The sequence below is a fragment of the Sus scrofa genome, chromosome 8 (assembly GCF_000003025.6).
Source record: "Sus scrofa isolate TJ Tabasco breed Duroc chromosome 8, Sscrofa11.1, whole genome shotgun sequence".
Lineage (NCBI taxonomy): Eukaryota > Metazoa > Chordata > Mammalia > Artiodactyla > Suidae > Sus > Sus scrofa.
In genome coordinates, this window is record NC_010450.4 from 122432124 (window position 1) to 122450809 (window position 18686).

The 18686-nt window shown below is 32.6% G+C and overlaps 1 protein-coding gene across 1 annotated transcript in view; it reads left to right on the forward strand.

Moving 5' to 3' along the window:
- Nucleotides 1-9999, forward strand: part of STPG2 (sperm tail PG-rich repeat containing 2) — a 327077-nt gene extending 317078 nt beyond the window's left edge. The window contains 1 exon segment of the mRNA XM_021101745.1: nucleotides 8964-9999. Within this exon segment, the coding sequence (XP_020957404.1) occupies nucleotides 8964-9091 (128 nt within the window). The 3' untranslated portion in view covers nucleotides 9092-9999.

The window sequence follows — 18686 nt, forward strand, 5'->3', positions numbered from 1 at the left end:
CCTATGGTCCATTAACTACACTTTGAGGAAGATCAGTTTAAAATATATAGTGTAGAAGATTATCACTTTATTTCTTCGTATTGATATTTCAAGTCATAGAACAAATTCAGCCACGGGCCAGTGGAGAAACATTTCAAAAGCCATGAAGTGCTTTGAATAGGCCGGTGGTATGGGTATTAAAGGCAGATGAGGAAACCCTTATCTATTTGGAAATAAACACTGTTAATATAAACAAATCCCATTGTTCTTAATCTTGGTTAGATAGTGATGGTTAAGGAGGAGGCTTGCTAGGGGAGAAGACTGCTGAATTGTCATAGCAGTTAGTGAGTTCTTCATTCCACGAAGGTAAGGCAACAGGGTCGAAAAATATATACACTGTATGATCACAGGAACAGAATGGATAGAGAACACTGTTAAGGTGAAGAAAATACTTTCCTTTAGATTTAAAACTATGTATAGGTTTAAATTTACTGAAAATGAGCAAGAAACTTTCTGAGATAGTCAGTAGTTAACCTAATAGTGTTTGTTCAATCTCCGGCAAATATAAACAAAACCTTTGTGCATAAATGCATGAAAACCCTATTCTATCATTTATTCAATTTATAAAATGTTTGTTTTAAGATGCAGAATTTTATTCAATTAAGTTGCAAATAGAATATTAACTTTTGTTTAATTGACTCATAAATTGTGTAGGCTCTTCTTTCAGTAAACGCTGAATTCTGAGTCTAGCTTTATTGTATGAATTTGTAGCAGACCTATTAAAAAAGATTCAAATCCAAATGTATTTAGGAGCCTAACAATTTTTAACAAGTTAAGAAAATGCCAGGGAGTTCCCGTTGTGGCTCAGTGGTTAACGAATCCAGCTAGGAACCATGAGATTGCAGGTTCAATCCCTGGCCTCGCTCAGTGGGTTAAGGATCCGGTGTTGCTGTGAGCTATGGTGTAGGTCGCAGATGTGGTTCAGATCCCGTGTTGCTGCGGCTCTGGCATAGGCTGGGGGCTAGAGCTCCAATTAGACCCCTAGCCTGGGAACCTCCATGGGCCGCAAGTGCAGCCTTAGAAAAGACCCCCAAAAAAAAAAAAAAAAAAAAAGAAAATGGCAAATAGTCACAATTAAAATGGTAAAAATTAACCATTTAAAAAGTTTTGCTTTAAAACATAGTTCATTATTATAGCTTTCTTAAATAACTGAGTTTAAATAATACTAGTCAAATGTGTTGATTATTTTAAAAACAGAGTTAGTATTTCTATTTAAAGAATTCTACATAACTTGATCTTTGACATGACACGTTTCACAAAGACATATAGCATTATCCTGATTTTTACCTACAGGGTTCATGGAGATAAGCGCCAGTCTTAAGACAGAATACCTTACTAATTCAGGCCTGAGTTTTAACATAGTGTTGGTGATCTAAGAAGCCTTGAAATTGTATGCTGAGACTTTTCTACTTTTTGCTTAGATAATGTTTTTGGCATGCTTGCTCCAAACCTTTAAAAAAGAACAGTGGAATATAAAACCCAAATTCAGTCATGAAAGGAGAATTTACTGCTAATATGTGAGGCCAGTTTGGAGGTATTTTATTTACCTTGACAACAACATCATCTTTTATTGATTGCTTGATAGTTTTGTTCGCCCTCCAATAAAAACATTCATGTTACATATTACCTACCCAAAAGAGAGTAGGTGAAAAGTGATCATCCTTCTAGTTGGTTCCTATAATTCATACTGAAACTTTCACACTTAAATTTGTAAGACTGATGAAAGGCATTGAAATTTGTACAATGTGCTATGATATCAGTGAGCAAAATTCTCTTTTTGGTAGGAGAAGTTCAAAGATTTCACCTGATAGGGTTTTGGAGGCACATTTTGATAAGTATGTACTTGAAGGTACGCAGATAAACAGACATTACTGACTGAAGATACCTTTCAGTCAAGCTGAATCAATGTGATTTTGTGTTTTTATGTCATTAAGAGTGCAGCTCTACTGCTTAATCAATGCAGGAACACACATTTTAACAGGTGGGTCATTTAGGTAGACCCCAATAGATGCAATTCTCTGTCTGCTTTTGTCAAAGTGCTTTATAATAGTCCATTTCTTAGGGACTATGTTGGCAATAATTCTAGATACTCTCAATTTTATCTCTTAAAATATGTAATACCCATTTTGTTTTTGCAAAGGGAAGTCAACAATATGGTGAAAACATACTTGGAAATTTGGTTATTGGGACTCTGCTTTTTCTCATTATCTATAAGGTCAGTTTATTAGACTGTGCAGTTTTGTGGTCATAATCTGAAGTGCTGTTTAATCAAATTGAGTCTTAGAAGCAAGAGAAAAGCATTAAACCAAAATGTGGTTTTGACATCAATGATAATACTTCCTTGTGTACTAATCTTTTATCTTGGCCATTATTTCATTTATAGAGCTAAAGAATAAAATCAGTGTGAGAAAATGTATTGCATAAAAATCTGAACTCTCTAAATGACATTTTAAAGCCATACAGTCCATTTCAATGAATAATTTTTTAGATGCTTTTTTAATTTCTAAAGGTATGCTCATATATGGAATATTACTTTTCAGTAGTTTTCTGTCACCTTCAGATGAAAAAAGAACTCAGTATTCATAAGCAAAATTGACTACATGATTTATATATAAATTTTAGTTCATTATGAAGACAGCCATTTTAAATAGGAGATTATGCAGCTTTATTCATAGGAGTTATTTCTGAGTCCACTCTAATGTACCAAAAAGATTTTTGTTTTAAATTTACTCATTGTTCCTGTTCTCTCCCATTTTTTGCCCTTTAGCATTGGTTGACATTTCAGAGAGAGTAAATTGACATAGGGCTGGAAAATATGTAATTATTAGAATCACCTGCTCTTGAATTTCCCACTATGTAGTAGTCATGATTAAGGCTGACTTTTCATAGGTCTTTGATTTGGAATTAGAAGTTTTCTTCTTCCATGACCTGTGATTAAAATATGGCATGTGGGTAAATAAATAAAAGATAGTTTCTGCATAATCCAGCTGTGAATCAGAGCTGGTGAAGCAATTTAAATCTTTGACCTCTATCATATAAGAAGTAGCATACATAATTGGAAACATACTTTAAGATTAAGTACAGTAAACCTTTTTTAAATGCTCTGTAGCATAAAGCAAAGTGCAAAAATGCAGCAAGATGCATATTAAGAAAAGTTTTGCTTCACTTAATGCTCCTCAAAGGAATTCTTATAAAAGGAATTCTACTACAACTATATTTGAATGTTTTCTTTTCTTTTAATTAGTTATAACCATGAATGTAAATATTTATCAGTTGCTTTAGCATGATGGAAAGGGAAGGGGATAGATTATATTTCTTCATAACTGAAAATGAAACTTACTGTTACAGTTGTATTTGAGTGTTATCTATTGCATTAACCTTTATGAATCTTTATCATTAAGTTGTAATTTTCAATTAATTGACTATGAAATATGTATCCAGTTCCTGATATTAGTTTGTGTTTTTTTCTGGATTCTGCAGTAACTGATGCATTCCCCCATGCAGAGTTCAGTTTATGTATTTATGACTCTCTGCTAAGATGTTTGTATATGTACATTATTTCCATGTACTATAAATATAAATTATTTTAAAGTCACACAAGTTCCTTTTTATGGTAAGATGGCATTTGCTACAACATTTTACTTGTCACTTGATAGATAAGACACATTTGTCTCTGTCTTAGTCAATTCAGACTAGTATAACAAAAATATAATACACTGGATGGCTTAAACAATAGAATTTTATTTCACAGGATCTGGAATCTGGGAAGTTCAAGATCAAGGTGCCCCAAGTGCTGACTAGTTCTATTCTTAGTGAGGATCTTCTTCCTTGTTTGCAGATAGATATCTTCTGTATCTTCACACAGGAAAGTGGGAGAGAAGGAAGGAAGAAGGGCGATAGAGAGAATAAGCTCCTCATGTCTCTTCTTTTAAGGACACTAATCCCATCATGAGGGCTCCACCTGTGTAACCTAATTACCTGTCGAAGGCCCCATTTCCAGATACCATCACTTTGGGGATTAGGGTTTCAACACATGAATTATGGAGGGACATTATGGACATTCAGTCCATAGCAGCTTCTTGAACTTTGAATATCTATTCTATTAATTGAATTGATTTTAGAATGATCTAGAGCTAAATGTTATTTTTATTTTACATTTTGAAATGCCCTATTTTAATGAAACTAAAGCATTAAAAAAGTTTCATGTGAACCTATTGATTCCAAAATATTTTAGATTTTAAAATATCAACAGGAATCTATTCTTCAAAATACGTGGTTTTTATTTTTTCTATTAAACTATAGTTGATTTACAATGTTGGGCCAATTTCTGCTATACAGCAAAGTGACTGAGTCACACACACACACACACACATTATTTGTTTAATATTATTTTTCATCATGATTTATTCCAGGAGATTGAATATAGTTCCCTGTGCTAGATAGTAGGACCCCATTGACCATCCATTCTAAATGTAATAGTTTGCATCTACTAACCCCAAACTCTGTGAGCATCCAACTCCCTCCCCAATCCCTGATGACAACCACAAGTCTCATCTCTATTTCTGTGAATCTGTTTTTGTTTTGTGGATAAGTTCATTTGTGTTATATTTTGGATTCCACATATAAGTGCTATCATATGGTATTTGTCTTTCTCTTTGACTTACTTCACTTAGTGTAAGAATCTCTAGTTTCATCCATGTTACTACGGATGGAATTATTTTGTCATTTTTTATGGTTGAATAGTATTCTATTGTATATATGTACCATATCATCTTAAGCCATTCTTCTGTTGATGGACATTTGGTGGTTTCCATGTCTTGGCTATTGTGAATAGTACTGCAATGAACATAGGGGTGCATGTATTTTTTTGAAGTACAGTTGTGTCTGGATATATGCCCAGGAATGGGGTCACTGGAATATATAGTAGTTCTATATTGAGTTTTCTGAGAAACCTTCATACTGTTTTCCACAGTGGTTGTAGCAATCAAAGTGAATGGTTTTGAACTGCATGTTTACTAGGGAAATAGAGGCATTAATTTTGTATTCTATTAATATCTGTATATTTATGTTACTGTTTATGTTTATTGTCAATATTCTATGCTCTAAGTTTTTATTTCCCCTCTGTATACAGTGTCCCTTTAATTACCTCTAATTCGGTTTCATTCATAACCACTCTGCTAAAGTTACATTCTATGTAGTCTCCAGTGACCTCCCTATAAGTCTTCTCTTGAAATATTTGATACAGTAGACCTCTAAAACTCTTCATATATAGGCATGGCATCTGATAAACCCCAATAAGTATTGCTTAACATGTGAATTGAGAAAAAATAATCTCTCCTTATTTTCTCTCTATGATGTTGTATCAGTCAGATTCTACTCTCCAGATAATTTCTTTCTTTGATCCTTTTCCTCCCTCTTTATGTGCAGTCCCCAAAGTTTCAGTCCTCAGTTATTTACTTTTCTCTCTCCATGCTCTTCTACTCCAAGAAACCTCAACTATTGCCTCTATGTGAATAACTCCATTCTTTTTCTCAAGGCTAGCTTTATCAAGAGCTTCAGTTAACTATCTACAGTTGTCCTCTAGAGGTTTCTATTTGGATATCCTTCATCTTTTCAGACATAACTGGTTCAAAATCAAGCACAAGATGCTCCTCTTCTTCTGTGTTTCCTTATTTCTGCCATAGTTATTACTTTTGTCATAACCACTTTTCATTTTTATCTTCTTCCAATCACTATACATGCTAAATATTTGTTGCATCTCTTAGAAAATACTGTGGCTTGTTCTTCCCTTCCCTTGTCAATGTTAGCAAACTCCTTGTTAGTGACCCTCAAACAGACCATCTTCAAGTCATTTCATCCTCTAAACTGTTGCCAGAGTTTATTTCTTAAACTCTCTCTTTCTTCATGAATCTCCTTTAGTCTAAAACCACCAAGAAGTGGTTTTCAAAAGCCTTTTTTTTAAGAAAAAAAAAAGAATTACTAAACAACTTTGGTTAAATAAACTCTTATATGAGACCCAAACAAATGAACTTGTAAACCTGTAGTTGTTTTGACTGAAAATATTTAAAGCCTCTTCTATTTGGGCTTTACCTACACATTGTCCCCTGGGCATTGCTGTGGAATTTTGGGGACATTTTGGAATACAATTTGAAACCTGTTGGCTCTGGTACAAAATCCTCATTTAGGATTAGGCCCTTTTTCATTCAACTAATCTGTTCACTACATCCAATTGTTCCAAGTAAATTCCATCTTTGTGCTTTGACTTCTATCATGTCTTGTGCCCACAATGCTGTTAAACCACCTTTCTACTTCTTTAAATCTTATTCAGATCTCCAAATGCAGTCCAGTCACTACCTCTTTGCAGAACATATGAATGAATATTTAGGAAATAATTGAGGCAGACCTCTTTATTCAAGTTGTAGATGTATTTTGAGGGGTACTATTTTTTATTTTTGGAAATTACCTCTGTATTACATTTGATTATTACAAAAACAGATGTCACTGAAGGTGTATCTTGGAGACATTGTGGATTTGATTCTAGACCACTGTAATAAAGCAAATATCCCAATAATATGTTATATTAATTTTTTGGTTTCTCAGTACATATAAAAGTTATGTTTAAACTATTATAATCAATTAAATGTGCGATAACATTATGTCTTAAAATACTTGTACTGTAAAAATATCTTATTGCTAAAAAATGCTAAACATCATCTGAGCCTTCAGCAAGTCATAGTCTTTTTATTGTTGTAGTATCTTGCCTTGATGTTGTCTGCTGACTGATCAGAGTGGAGAATGCTGAAGGCTGGATGGCTCTGGCAATTTCTTAAAATAAGACAGCAATGAAGTTTGCTGCATCTGTTAACTCTTCATTCCGCAAATATTTTTTCTACAGCATGCATACTGTTCTATAGCATTTTACCAGCAGTAGAATGTCTTTCAAATTTGGAGTCCATTCTCTCAAACCTTGTCATTACTTTATCAACTAAGTTTATATGATATTCTAAATCCTTTGTTGTCAGCATTTCAACAGTCCTCATATCATCTTCACCAGGAGTAGAGTCTGCCCAAGAAACCATTCTCTTTGCTCATTCGTAAGAAGCAGCTCCTTATCCAATAAAGGCTTATCATTAGATTGCAACAATTCAGTCACATGTTCAGGCTCCACTTCTAATTATAGTACTCTCACTCTTTCCACCATATCTGCAGTTTCTTCATCCACTGAATCTTGAATCCCTCAATGTCATTCATGAGAGTTGGATGGAACTTCTACCAAACTCCTATGAATGTTGATATTGTGACCTCTTTCTATGAATCAAAAATGTTCTTAATGGCATCTAGAATGGTGAATCCTTTCCAGAAAGTTTTTAATTTCTTCACCCACATCTAGCAGAGGAATCACTATCTATGGCCTTATGAAATGTATTTTTTAAATAATAAGATTGGAAAGTCAAACTGACATCCTGATCCATGGGCTACAGAATGGATGTTGTGTTAGCAGCCATTTAAGACATCATTAATCTTGTAAATCTTCATTAGAGCTCTTAGATGATCCAGTACATTTTCAATGAACCATAATATTTTCAAATGAATCCTTTTTTTTTTTTTTTTCCTGAGCAGAAGGTCTCAACAGTGGGCTTAAAATATTCAGAAAACCATGTTGTAAACAGATGTATTGTTATGCAGGCTTTGTTGTAACATTTATAGAGCACAGGTGGAATAGATATAGAATAATTTTTAAGGCTCTCAGGATTTTCAGAATGGTAAATGAGCAGTGACTTCAACTTAAAAGTCACCAGCTGCATTAGACCCTAACAAGAAAGTCAGCCTGTCCTTTGTAGTTGTGAAACCAGGCATTGACTTCTCCTCTCTAGCTTTGAAATTCTTAGATCACATCTTCCAATAGACAGCAGTTTTGTCTCATTGAAAATCTGTTGTTTAGCGCAGTCACCTTCATTAATTGTCTTTGCTAGATCTTCAGAGTAACTTGCTTCTATATCAGCACTTGATGCTTCACCTTGTATTTCTGTGTTATGAAGATGGCTTCATTATGTAAGCCAACCTCTGTCAGCTTCATCCTTTTCATCTGCAGCTTCCTCACCTCTCTCAACCTTCATAGAAGGGCATTACTTGGAATTAGGCGTGGCTTTAGGGAACCGTTGTAGCTGGGTTAATCTCTACCCAGACCACTCAAACTTTTTCTATGTCAGCAATAAAGTTGTTTCACTTTCTTATCATTCATGTGCTCACTGGAGTAGCATTTTTAATTTCCTTTAAGAACTTTCCCTGCTATTTAGTGCCCAAGGCCTAGCTTTCGGCCTATCTCAGTTTTTGACATGCCTTCCTCATTAAGTTTAATCATTTTAGTTTTTGATTTAAAGTGAGAGACATGTGAGTCTTCCTTTCACCTGAACGCTTGTAGACTATTTGTAGGAATTCTGTTTGGCCTAATTTTAATAACATTGTGTCTTAGGAAATAGGGAGACCCAAGGACAAGGAGAGAGATGAGGGAGCAGTTGGACCATACACAACATTTATCGATTAAGTTTGCCATCTGATGTGGGCACAGTTTGTGGTTCCCCCAAATATTACAGTAGTAATGTCAAACATAACTGATCAACATGACAGATATAATAAAGGAAAAGTTTAAAATATTGTGAGAATTACCAAAACATGACACAGAGACATGAAGTGAACAAACACTGTTCAGTAAAGTGCAGTAAAACAAAGTGTGCCTGTATTTTATAGTCATCATATTTCAAATCCCTTAACAGAATGATTTTAAGCATTTAAAAGGAATGGGTCCAAGATTGTTTGATGCTACATTTAAATGTTAAGATCACAAATCTAAGAATAATGTCCACGTGACAAAGAGCAATAATTTAAAACATGCTTTATTTATTTTTACATTTGTTTTCTCTTAGGGCCTGCAACGTATAATCCTGTTTTACAGAAACCTTGCTCCATACCCATATTTATTACAGCATCACAGCGTTTTAAAGATTCCAAAGAGATTACTCCTGGTCCAGTGACATATGAGGTTTGTCAATGATATTTCTTTTTTAACAATAACCCGAGAGTGAAAAAGTTTCCAGGAAGTACTGAAAAATGTCTTCATTAAAGTCATTTCTGTATGTTCTATTCTTATTATTATTTTTGGCTAAGAAAGTCTTTTTTAAACATATATTCTGACATTTCGTAAAGAATTATTTAAGAATTTAAGAATTAATTTATTTATAAATACTCTCTACATTATTAATATATACTTTTTTACATCCCTGCAACATTAATATTTACTTGTTTACATATACAAATTGAAATTTCCAAGTGTTTATTGAATTTATGAATTTGTTAGAGAGCCCAGAATAAGAAAGCCTTGTGGATCCAATAAAAGCAGGTACTGGTTTTTTAGGTTCTTTTGATAAATGTGGATGGTTTAGTTTGGATTCATAATAAATAAATGTCCCATTGTGCTGTGGATTTTCCACTTATTAGGAGCAGGTTTAAATAAACCTGCAGGGTTTTAGAAATTGTGTTCACAATTGGCCTTAATTCCCCATTTGGTATGAAAAAAATTTTCCTGTTGGCATCTAGCATTTAAGAGTTAATACTCAGTGCAAACCACAATAAATGTTCTTTTTTGAGTTAATTCATGACAGGTTTATTTTTATTGAATATATGTTTTTTTTTCTTATTTAAATGTCATAATCCAAATAATTTTCCAAAATTCTGTCAAAATCAGATTCATAATATAATATCAGAAGTAAAACAAGTGAATAATGAGTTATTTTGCCTGTTGGCTGTTGAATCCCCCATAAGATCACTGTTAATGTCTACTGATCAATCATAATTAATTTTATAAGACTTACTTCAGAAAGGAAGAATCACCTAAACAGAGTCCTAGTAGTATTTCAGAGGATGGGAGTCAAGGGAGACTATATAGATATTCTCACACACACACACACATAACGATTTAGGACCTAGGGTATGTGATGGGTTGTGTGATGTAAAGTAAGTTGTGCAAATTGGGAACTGGTAGGGATTTGGCAAAGTTTATGACATGTTTCCTTTGGATTGCTGGGTACAGTGAGGAAGGGTCTTTAAGTAAGTATTGATCAGTAAGCTATGAGTCTTGATAAGTTACATATCGCCATTCATAGTCTGATCCTATTAAATCATATTAAGTTTTTAGCTGTATGCTTCCCCACTCCCTTTTACAACTGGTTTTAATGATGTCTGCAAGGGATAAATGCTCGTAAATCTGATGTTATCCTTTTCCATTTCGTGATGCATTTGTCATAGATGTGCCCACTAGTCTTTCTAGTATTTAAAGATGCTCTTCCTTTTCCTTCCATGAAGATTTTATAAATTATATTTATACTTCCTCATAGTCATGTATTTTGGGAAATTATTTTCTCTGTCAGGAGAAAACATTTATGGATTTAATAATGGAGTTTAATTACAGCATTGCCTGAAATTTCAGACTAATATATCCTATGAAAACTTCACTGCAAGGTAACTTTTGATGAGAATGGAGGATCTGATTTTGTCTTCCCAAAATTAGAAGATAATTTTGTTTCCTTTGATAATTTGTTTCCTTTGATAATTGAAAACTTTTTTGGAATAAATAATCTCTTACATAATTTTCCTTCTTTAAAGGAAAAATTAATTTTAAGCAGATAGACTGATGAATTACTAGGTTTCTTTGTTGTAATTTGCTCTTATTTGTTAACTTGACACTTCTCTTTTTCTTTATCCCGTTTAATAAATTTCAGTTGGTGAGTTTAGAATGTGTTTGCTTTAAATATTTTACTTTTTTAATAGAAAAAAGATTCTAGAAATTAGTAACAGTTTTTTGGGATTGCAACATGGGATTCTATTTGAAAATTCCTTAAACATATTATGATGTCTGCCATCGAGATGCTTACAGGTTTTTTAGTATCTCATGTCCACACTGGATCCCAAACTGTCAGATATTGGTGGTCTTTACAATAATATTTTTAATAACTATAGCATTCTTAAGTTACACACCCACATTTGTAAAGTCTGCTTGCCATTTTCATTCTTTTGTGAATTCTGTCTTGAGTTTTGTAGATGGAATAGATGTCCTCCTTTTTTTGTGATCTGAGTTGTCATTGGTACATGTGTTTGCCCAATATATTTCAAATACAGGCTAGTCTGTATCTTTTGCTCCTTCTAGTTTTTGACATTTACTGGTTCACTCTCATGGATAGTTTTGAGTATTTAATAAAAGGTAGAGGCTTTTTATTTAGTGGGAGAAGGCATGTATACTTATAACAAATACTGCATACAATTTTAGAAGATTTATTAATCCATAAAAGCTCACTTATAGTTCCAAGACTTCCCAATAGTAAATTCTGTGTTCCAGGAGGGTAAGAACTTATTTAATTTTGTATGATTAAGGTTTCAAACACAGAATCTGGCCCATGGTATTATATCAATCAAAGTTTGTTGTATAAATTGACAAAATGGATAATCCTAGCATTTTTTTCCCTGGGATTAAATCATTCATTTTTATTAAAAAAAAGATTTATTGTGAATTTAGTTATCAGTGAGAAAAATATAGAAATGTTCTTTTAAAAATAGCAGTATATTTTATGGATTGATTCACATTCTCTTGCTACGTCTTCTGACTGAAAACATGAATTTTTAAAGATAAAATAAAGCTACACATTATTTTCCTGGAATTTAAAATTAGCAGTTATTGTGTGACAATATTAAAACATTTCTAGATAGAAGAACCTTCAATGAATTTAATTTTAAAATATCCTTTATTTAAATATTACGGAGCAATTTTAAATATACCTCTTTTTAAAAAAGCAAATTCTACTAAACTTAATTGAAATTCAATAGTACGAGTTTATTTTTAGTATATTTTTTCTGCTTTATGGATATATAGTTGACATGTAGTATTGTTTAAGTTTAAGGTGTACAACATGATGGTTTTGTGCTTGTGAATATTTCAAGGTGATTAGCACACAAGTTAACAACTCTATCACCTCACATAATTAGCTTGTGTATTTGTGGTGTGTTCACATTTAAGGTTTACTCTCTTAGCAACTTTTAGTTGTATGATGCAGTATTGGTAACTGTAGTCACCATGCTTACCTTAGATCCCCTCATTCATCTTCTAATTGAAACTTCATACCATTTTCCTAATGTCTCCCTATTTCTCTTACTCTCTAACCTCTGGCAACCACTATTCTATTCTCTATTTCTAAGAGTTCAGTTTTTAAGATTCCACATAAAAGTGAGTTAATAACTAATTTCAGTTAGCATAATGCCTTCAAGCTCTATTCATATTGCTGCAAATGGCAGGATTTCCTTCTTTTTAAAATTTGTGTGTGTGTGTAATATTTTCTTTATCCATTTGTCCTTAGATGGACACTTAGGTTGTTTCTATGTCTTGGTTATTGTGATTAAATTGTAGTGAAATAGGGGTGCAAATGTCTCTATAATAGTGATTTACCGCCTTTGGTTCCTGAGGTGGGATTGCTGAATCATATGGTATTTCTATTTTTAATTTTTTGAGGGACTTCCGTACTGTTTTCCATAGTGGTTATAGAAATTTACATTCCCGCCAATAGTACATCAGCATTTCCTTTTCTTCATATCCTTGCCAGCATTTGTCATTCTTGTCTTTTTGATGATAGCTACTCTAGCAGTTGTGAGGTGATATATTACTGTAGTTTTAGTTTATGTTTCCCTCATGATTAATGATTTTTAGTATTTGTTCATGTTCCTTTTGGCTGTTTGTATGTTTTCCTTGAAATGACTATTGAAGTCCTCATCCCATTTTTTAACTGGATTATTATTATTGTTGCCATTGATTTGTATGAGTTCCTTTTATATCCTGATATGAATCCCTTATCAGATATGTGGTTTGCAGATATTTTCTCCCATTTCTTAGGTTGCCTTTTCATTTCGTTGATTATTTACTTTGTTGTGTGTAAGCTTTTTAGTTTCATGTAGTCCCCCTCTTTATTTTTGCTTATATTTTTGATGTCATATCCAAAAAAAATGTTGCCAAGACCATTATTAAGAAGCTTTCCCTACATTCCTCCTAGGAGTTTTATAGTTTCAGCTGTTCAACTTAAGTGTTTAATCCATTTTGAGTTAATAATTATTGTGAGTGGTGTAAGATAGGGGTCCAATTTCTTTCTTTCCCATGTGGATATTCAGTTTTCCAAGCATTATTTATTGAAGATACTATCCTTTCTCTTTGTGTATTCCTGGCACCTTGTTAAAGATTAGTTGACCATATATGCAACTATTCATTTCTGAACTTTCAGTTTGTTCCTTTGGTTGTATGTCCGTTTTTATGCTAGTTTTGATTACTATAGCTTTGTGATATAGTTTGAAATCAAGAGGTGTGGTGTCTCTATGTTTTGTTCTTTCTCAGGAATATCTTGGCTATTCAGAGTCTTCTGTAGTTTTCTACAAATTTTAGGGTTATTTATGCTAGTTCTGTGATAGTGCTATTGAAATTCTGATAGAGATTGTGTTAAGTCAGTAGATGACTTAAGTAGAAGGGGAATTTTATTATTATTAATTCATTTAATCCATGAACTTCGGATATCTTGCCATTTATTTGTTTTCAGTTTCTTCCATCAATGTATTATAATTTTCAGTGTACAGATATTTTATCTTCTTGGTTACATTTATTCCTAAATATTTCCTTATTTTGATATGCTATTATAAATAGGATTGTTTGTTTTTTGGGTAGTTTGTTGTTAATGTATAGAAACATCATTAACTTTAATATATTCATTTTTTTGCAACTTACTGAATTCATTTATTATTGCTAACAGTTTTTGCAGCATATTTAGAATTTTCTATTTATAAGTTCCTTTCATCTGCAAACAGAAATAATTTTACTCTTTTCTTTCCAATTTGGATGATTATTATTTCTTTTTCTTGCCCAGTTGTTCTGGCTAGGATTTCTAATGCTTTGTTAAATGAGAGTGGTTAGAATGGTCATTCTTGTCTTGTTACTCACCTTAGCAAGAAAGCTTTCAAGTTTTCACTGTTGAATATGATGTTTGCTATAGGCTTGTCATAAGCAGCTTTTATTATGTTGAGGTACATTCATTCTCTACCCAATTTGTTGACTGTGTGTGTGTAAGAATGTCGAATGTTACTTATACTGCATCTATTGGGATGATCATATGATTTTCATTTTTCATTACATTAATGTAGTATACCATGTTTATTGATTTGTTCATGTTGAACCATCCTTGCATCTAAATGATAAATCTCATTTGATTATGGTATATGTTCCTTTTAAGGTGCTGTTGAATTTTGTTTGCTAATATTTTGTTGAGACATTTTGCATGTATATTCATCATGAATATTGCCCTGTAGTTTTTCTTTTTGTAGCCTTTTGTCTAGCCTTGTTCTCAGGGTAATGCTGGCCTTATAAAATTATTTTTTAAGAGCAGTTTTATATTTACAATAAAATTGTGATGGAAATACAGATATTTCCCACGTATTCCCTGTCCCCATTCATGCATAGTCTTCCCCATTACCTATATTACCCACTAGAATAGTACTTTTTTTTAATCAAAGATGAACCTATATTGACACATCATTGCTACCCAAAACCTGTAATTTTTGTTATGGTTCACTCTAAGTGTTGTATCTTCTATAAGTTTGGACAAATACGTAATGTCATATACCTGTCATAATACGATTATACAGTGTACTTTCACTCCCCTAAAAATAGTCTGTACTTTACTTATTCATCTCTCTATCCACTGACAACCACTGATAATTTTATGATTATAGTTTTGCCTTTTCCATAATATCATATAGTTGCAATCATATAGTATGTAGCCAATTCATATTGACTTCTTTCATTTTGTAATATGCATCTAAGTTTGTCTTGCCTTTTATATGTTAACTTTCTTTGATTTTTAATGTAATGAAAGAAGAAAAGTGCTCTGGATTTTTCAGAAGAAGCATAAATACATTGAAAAGGAGTTTCGGAGATTTACCAATTGAGTTTCATAGTCAAAAATTCAACTAGGGGATTTTAAATTTGAGAATAGATAAAATATCTCCAAGTCATCTTTTGTCTCTTTGATTTTGTTCATTATTTTGATTTTTGTTAGATATAAATTGTTGGTCTCAGATAAGCTCCAGTTGGCTTGATATTGATATACTTTTCTCTCAGATTCTGACAGATGAGGCTCTTATTATTATGAGAGGGTTCTCAAGTTTGGAGGAGACTTTGTAGATATTATGGAAAGTTGAGAAGCCTGCTTTAGAAAAATGCTATCTAGATTATTTTTTAATATAGAAAATAGCCTGCACACAATCTTGCAGGTAAATACAATGTAGTTAGGTGGTATAAGATCAAGAGTTATTGAAAACAAATTTTCTGGGACATTAAACTGTTCATATTGCCCAAAAAAGGCCACTTACAAGAGATAAAAAGATGCGAGGTATGTAAGTGACTAGACTTCCATTAACTACTTCAACTGGAGTGGCTCCATTTTCTATGCTTAATAAGTTATATATTTGCATAAAATTACATTAGAGAAAAATTTCCACTGCTTAAAGTTAGAAAAGTTTAAAGCCACAGTTATAGATAAATGGTAAGTTCATTGGATTAAGAGCAAACTTGGTTTCAATCTCATTCTATTGTTTAAAAAATGAAATATAAGGATAAAAACCCACTAAAGATGTAGTACAAAAAATGTACCAAAAAGGTATTTATTGCACTACTTGACAAATAGTTGGATCCGTAAATTGTAGTCATCATTACTGCTACTTTTATTTCATGAATATATTTATTTATTTCTTGCTTTAATTATGAACTCAGTCTGGCTTAGGCTCTGAGGATCCAAATAGGAAATATATTTATTCTCAAACATGTAGCAATCTGGAAGGAGAAAAAAATATAAATATTTTAATTGTAATGAGATAATTATTACCTTAGAATAGGTGAACAGTACCAAGATATGTCAATCAGATTGAATTAGGAAATCTTTAGAAGGCATTTTGTATGAAATATTAGGTGAATGGGAGTTTTCTATTTGTACAAGTGAAGGGAGCATGGTTCTAGGAAAAAGGAATGATACATGCAAACCCAGATACACTAGAGAGTAAAATATCCTTGAAAATACAATATCCATTATTGCAAAAATACAGGATAAATGGCATGACATGAGACATGTAGACAATATTAGATGACAAAGTGTGTTAGACAATTGGCATTTTTTGTTTTTTCCCTTTAACTATAGATAGAGACTCATAATTTCTGAGTATACTTATACCATTATATATTAATATAAATTAAGCAAACCCAGCTTTAACTTATTTGTATTTTTCCTTATTTTTTCCTGATAAATTGCTAATAAAGAATGATAAAGTTTAATATAAACTATATAGTTTTTTTGGATGAAGTTTTGTTCCTAAGTTCATAAAATATATTTATTTTAGGAGTTCTCATTGTGGCGCAGCAGAAACAAATCTGACAAGTAACCATGAGGTTGCGGGTTCAATCCTTGGCTTTACTCAGTGGGTTAAGGATCCAGAGTTGCCATGAGCTGTGGTGTAGGTTGCAGACGCAGCTTGGATCCTGCATTGCTATGGCTGTGGTGTAGGCCAGCAGCTGTAGCTCCATTTCAACCCCTAGCCTGGAAACCTCCATACGCTGCAGGTGTGGCCCTAAAAGGAAAATAATAATAATAATAATTAAAAAAATATTTTTAAATGTTTTAAAAAATCCAGCTTTATGCCATAGATTTAATGTTTGTGGGATAGTATTTCATATCCCTTGGAAATATGATTTAAACTTTTGGTTTTAGAAATCAGTTTTATATTTTAATTGTAAAGGTCATAGTACATTACTTAAAACTCCAAAGCAAATGCTTAAAGTTATCTGTCTTTGCCATTCCCAAAAAAGGTCTTTGAATCTCCCTGGACCAGAATCTATGTTTCAATTCTCCTTCATTTCTGCTTAGAGTTCTTGATATTCCTCTGAATTTCCTAAGTTACCTAGTCTGGGGAGACTTGTTAAGGTCTGTCCCAGAAAATCTAATTTCAGCCTGTTGCATTTAGGTGTTGACATGCCTATCAGAGGTATGATCTGCTCTGGTATGTCCTGAAAGGGTTCCAGATTAATCATGTTACTAGTTACTGTACTGAGATAGAAATAGATCTTTGAACCATGAAGACCATTTTCAACCTAGAGAGATTGTCTGGGTGATTATAAACTATGGATCATCTTCTTGGAATCCATAAGCTCTTTTAAAAGAGCAAACTATTGTGTGCCTATACATTTTAATATTTTTCTGTGGGTAGTTTTTATAATATCCTCAAAAGGAACTGTAACGCCCACCCCAACACCAAAAATACAGTTTAAGAATTATCGCATTATTACCAAAAAATGCCTTTATCTACTTATAATCAGATAAAGAACAAAGAATCACAATTTCTACCTGATGAGGCAACACTGTCAAGTAAAGAACTAAGCTCTGGCCATGCTAATCGCAAACCTTTTTTCTTTATATGTATACTTGATTTAACACAGCATTTAATTATGAAACTGTCTGTCTAAAATATTTTTAAAATGGGGAAAGTTATGCATTATATTTTGCATAGAGTGTGTAGTCAAAAAGGTGGGTTAAATACATGATTTTTGCAATGGCATTAGGTGGTGATGTGAATGTAACAATATCAAAAACAGGGAGAGTAGACAGGAACCAGGTCTATAACTATTTAACTTATTTTTCATATGAATTAGTATTATTTTAATGTTACATTGAAATATATCCTATTTTTGTGTGTTTCAGTATGCTAAAAACTTATCTAAGCCTCACTAATTTTATTACCAGAAAGTACTTTCACCTAAGGTGTAATTTAAGGATCTGTGAAGGCAGAAAAAGTCTTCCCCAAATGAAAATCATGTGCTTTTCTACTCTGTTATTCTGATTGCAATTGAGAAGTTCTATTATTTGTTCAAACTAGTATTTCAACTTTAACTTCGTGATGGATAAATAACCATGTTTGTAATCAAGGAAAAATGCTTTTTAAACAGTTACCAAATCTTATCTCTGGTTGTCATCATAATCATATTTTCATTTTCATATTCTCCTAAAATATAAACTTTAATTTACCAGGTCATAGCATCTGGTTTATAAGTTGAAGTTTATTGACTTATTTAGTTTATCGTATCAGCATTGGAGGAGAATCAGTATTAATAAAGGCAGTAAGGGAAATAGGCTTTGCTTTGAATTTTCAACAGTAAAATCATTAGCAATATATCATCTATTTTCTTCTCCAAGAAAGTCAAAGATGAGTTTCATGTCCTTTTTGACAGATAAATTACTTTTTTACTGACACTTACCAAAACATATGCCCTCTGGCCCTCTCTCTCTCCTGACGTTACCCAATTCCAAGAAGATGCCCCTCAAGGTGAAGTGTGCTGCTTCCCATAGCTTTTACTGCACTGATTATATTCTGACTGTATATTGGCACTTACGGTAGTAATGTTTCATCTCCACTGATTCTGTCATTGATGTTGACCTAGTCATTCCTGAGGCAGTTGAGCATTAACCTGTTTATATTCATGTTTAATAGTTCTTCTCTTAAAATAATATATCCTTTCACTCAAAGTA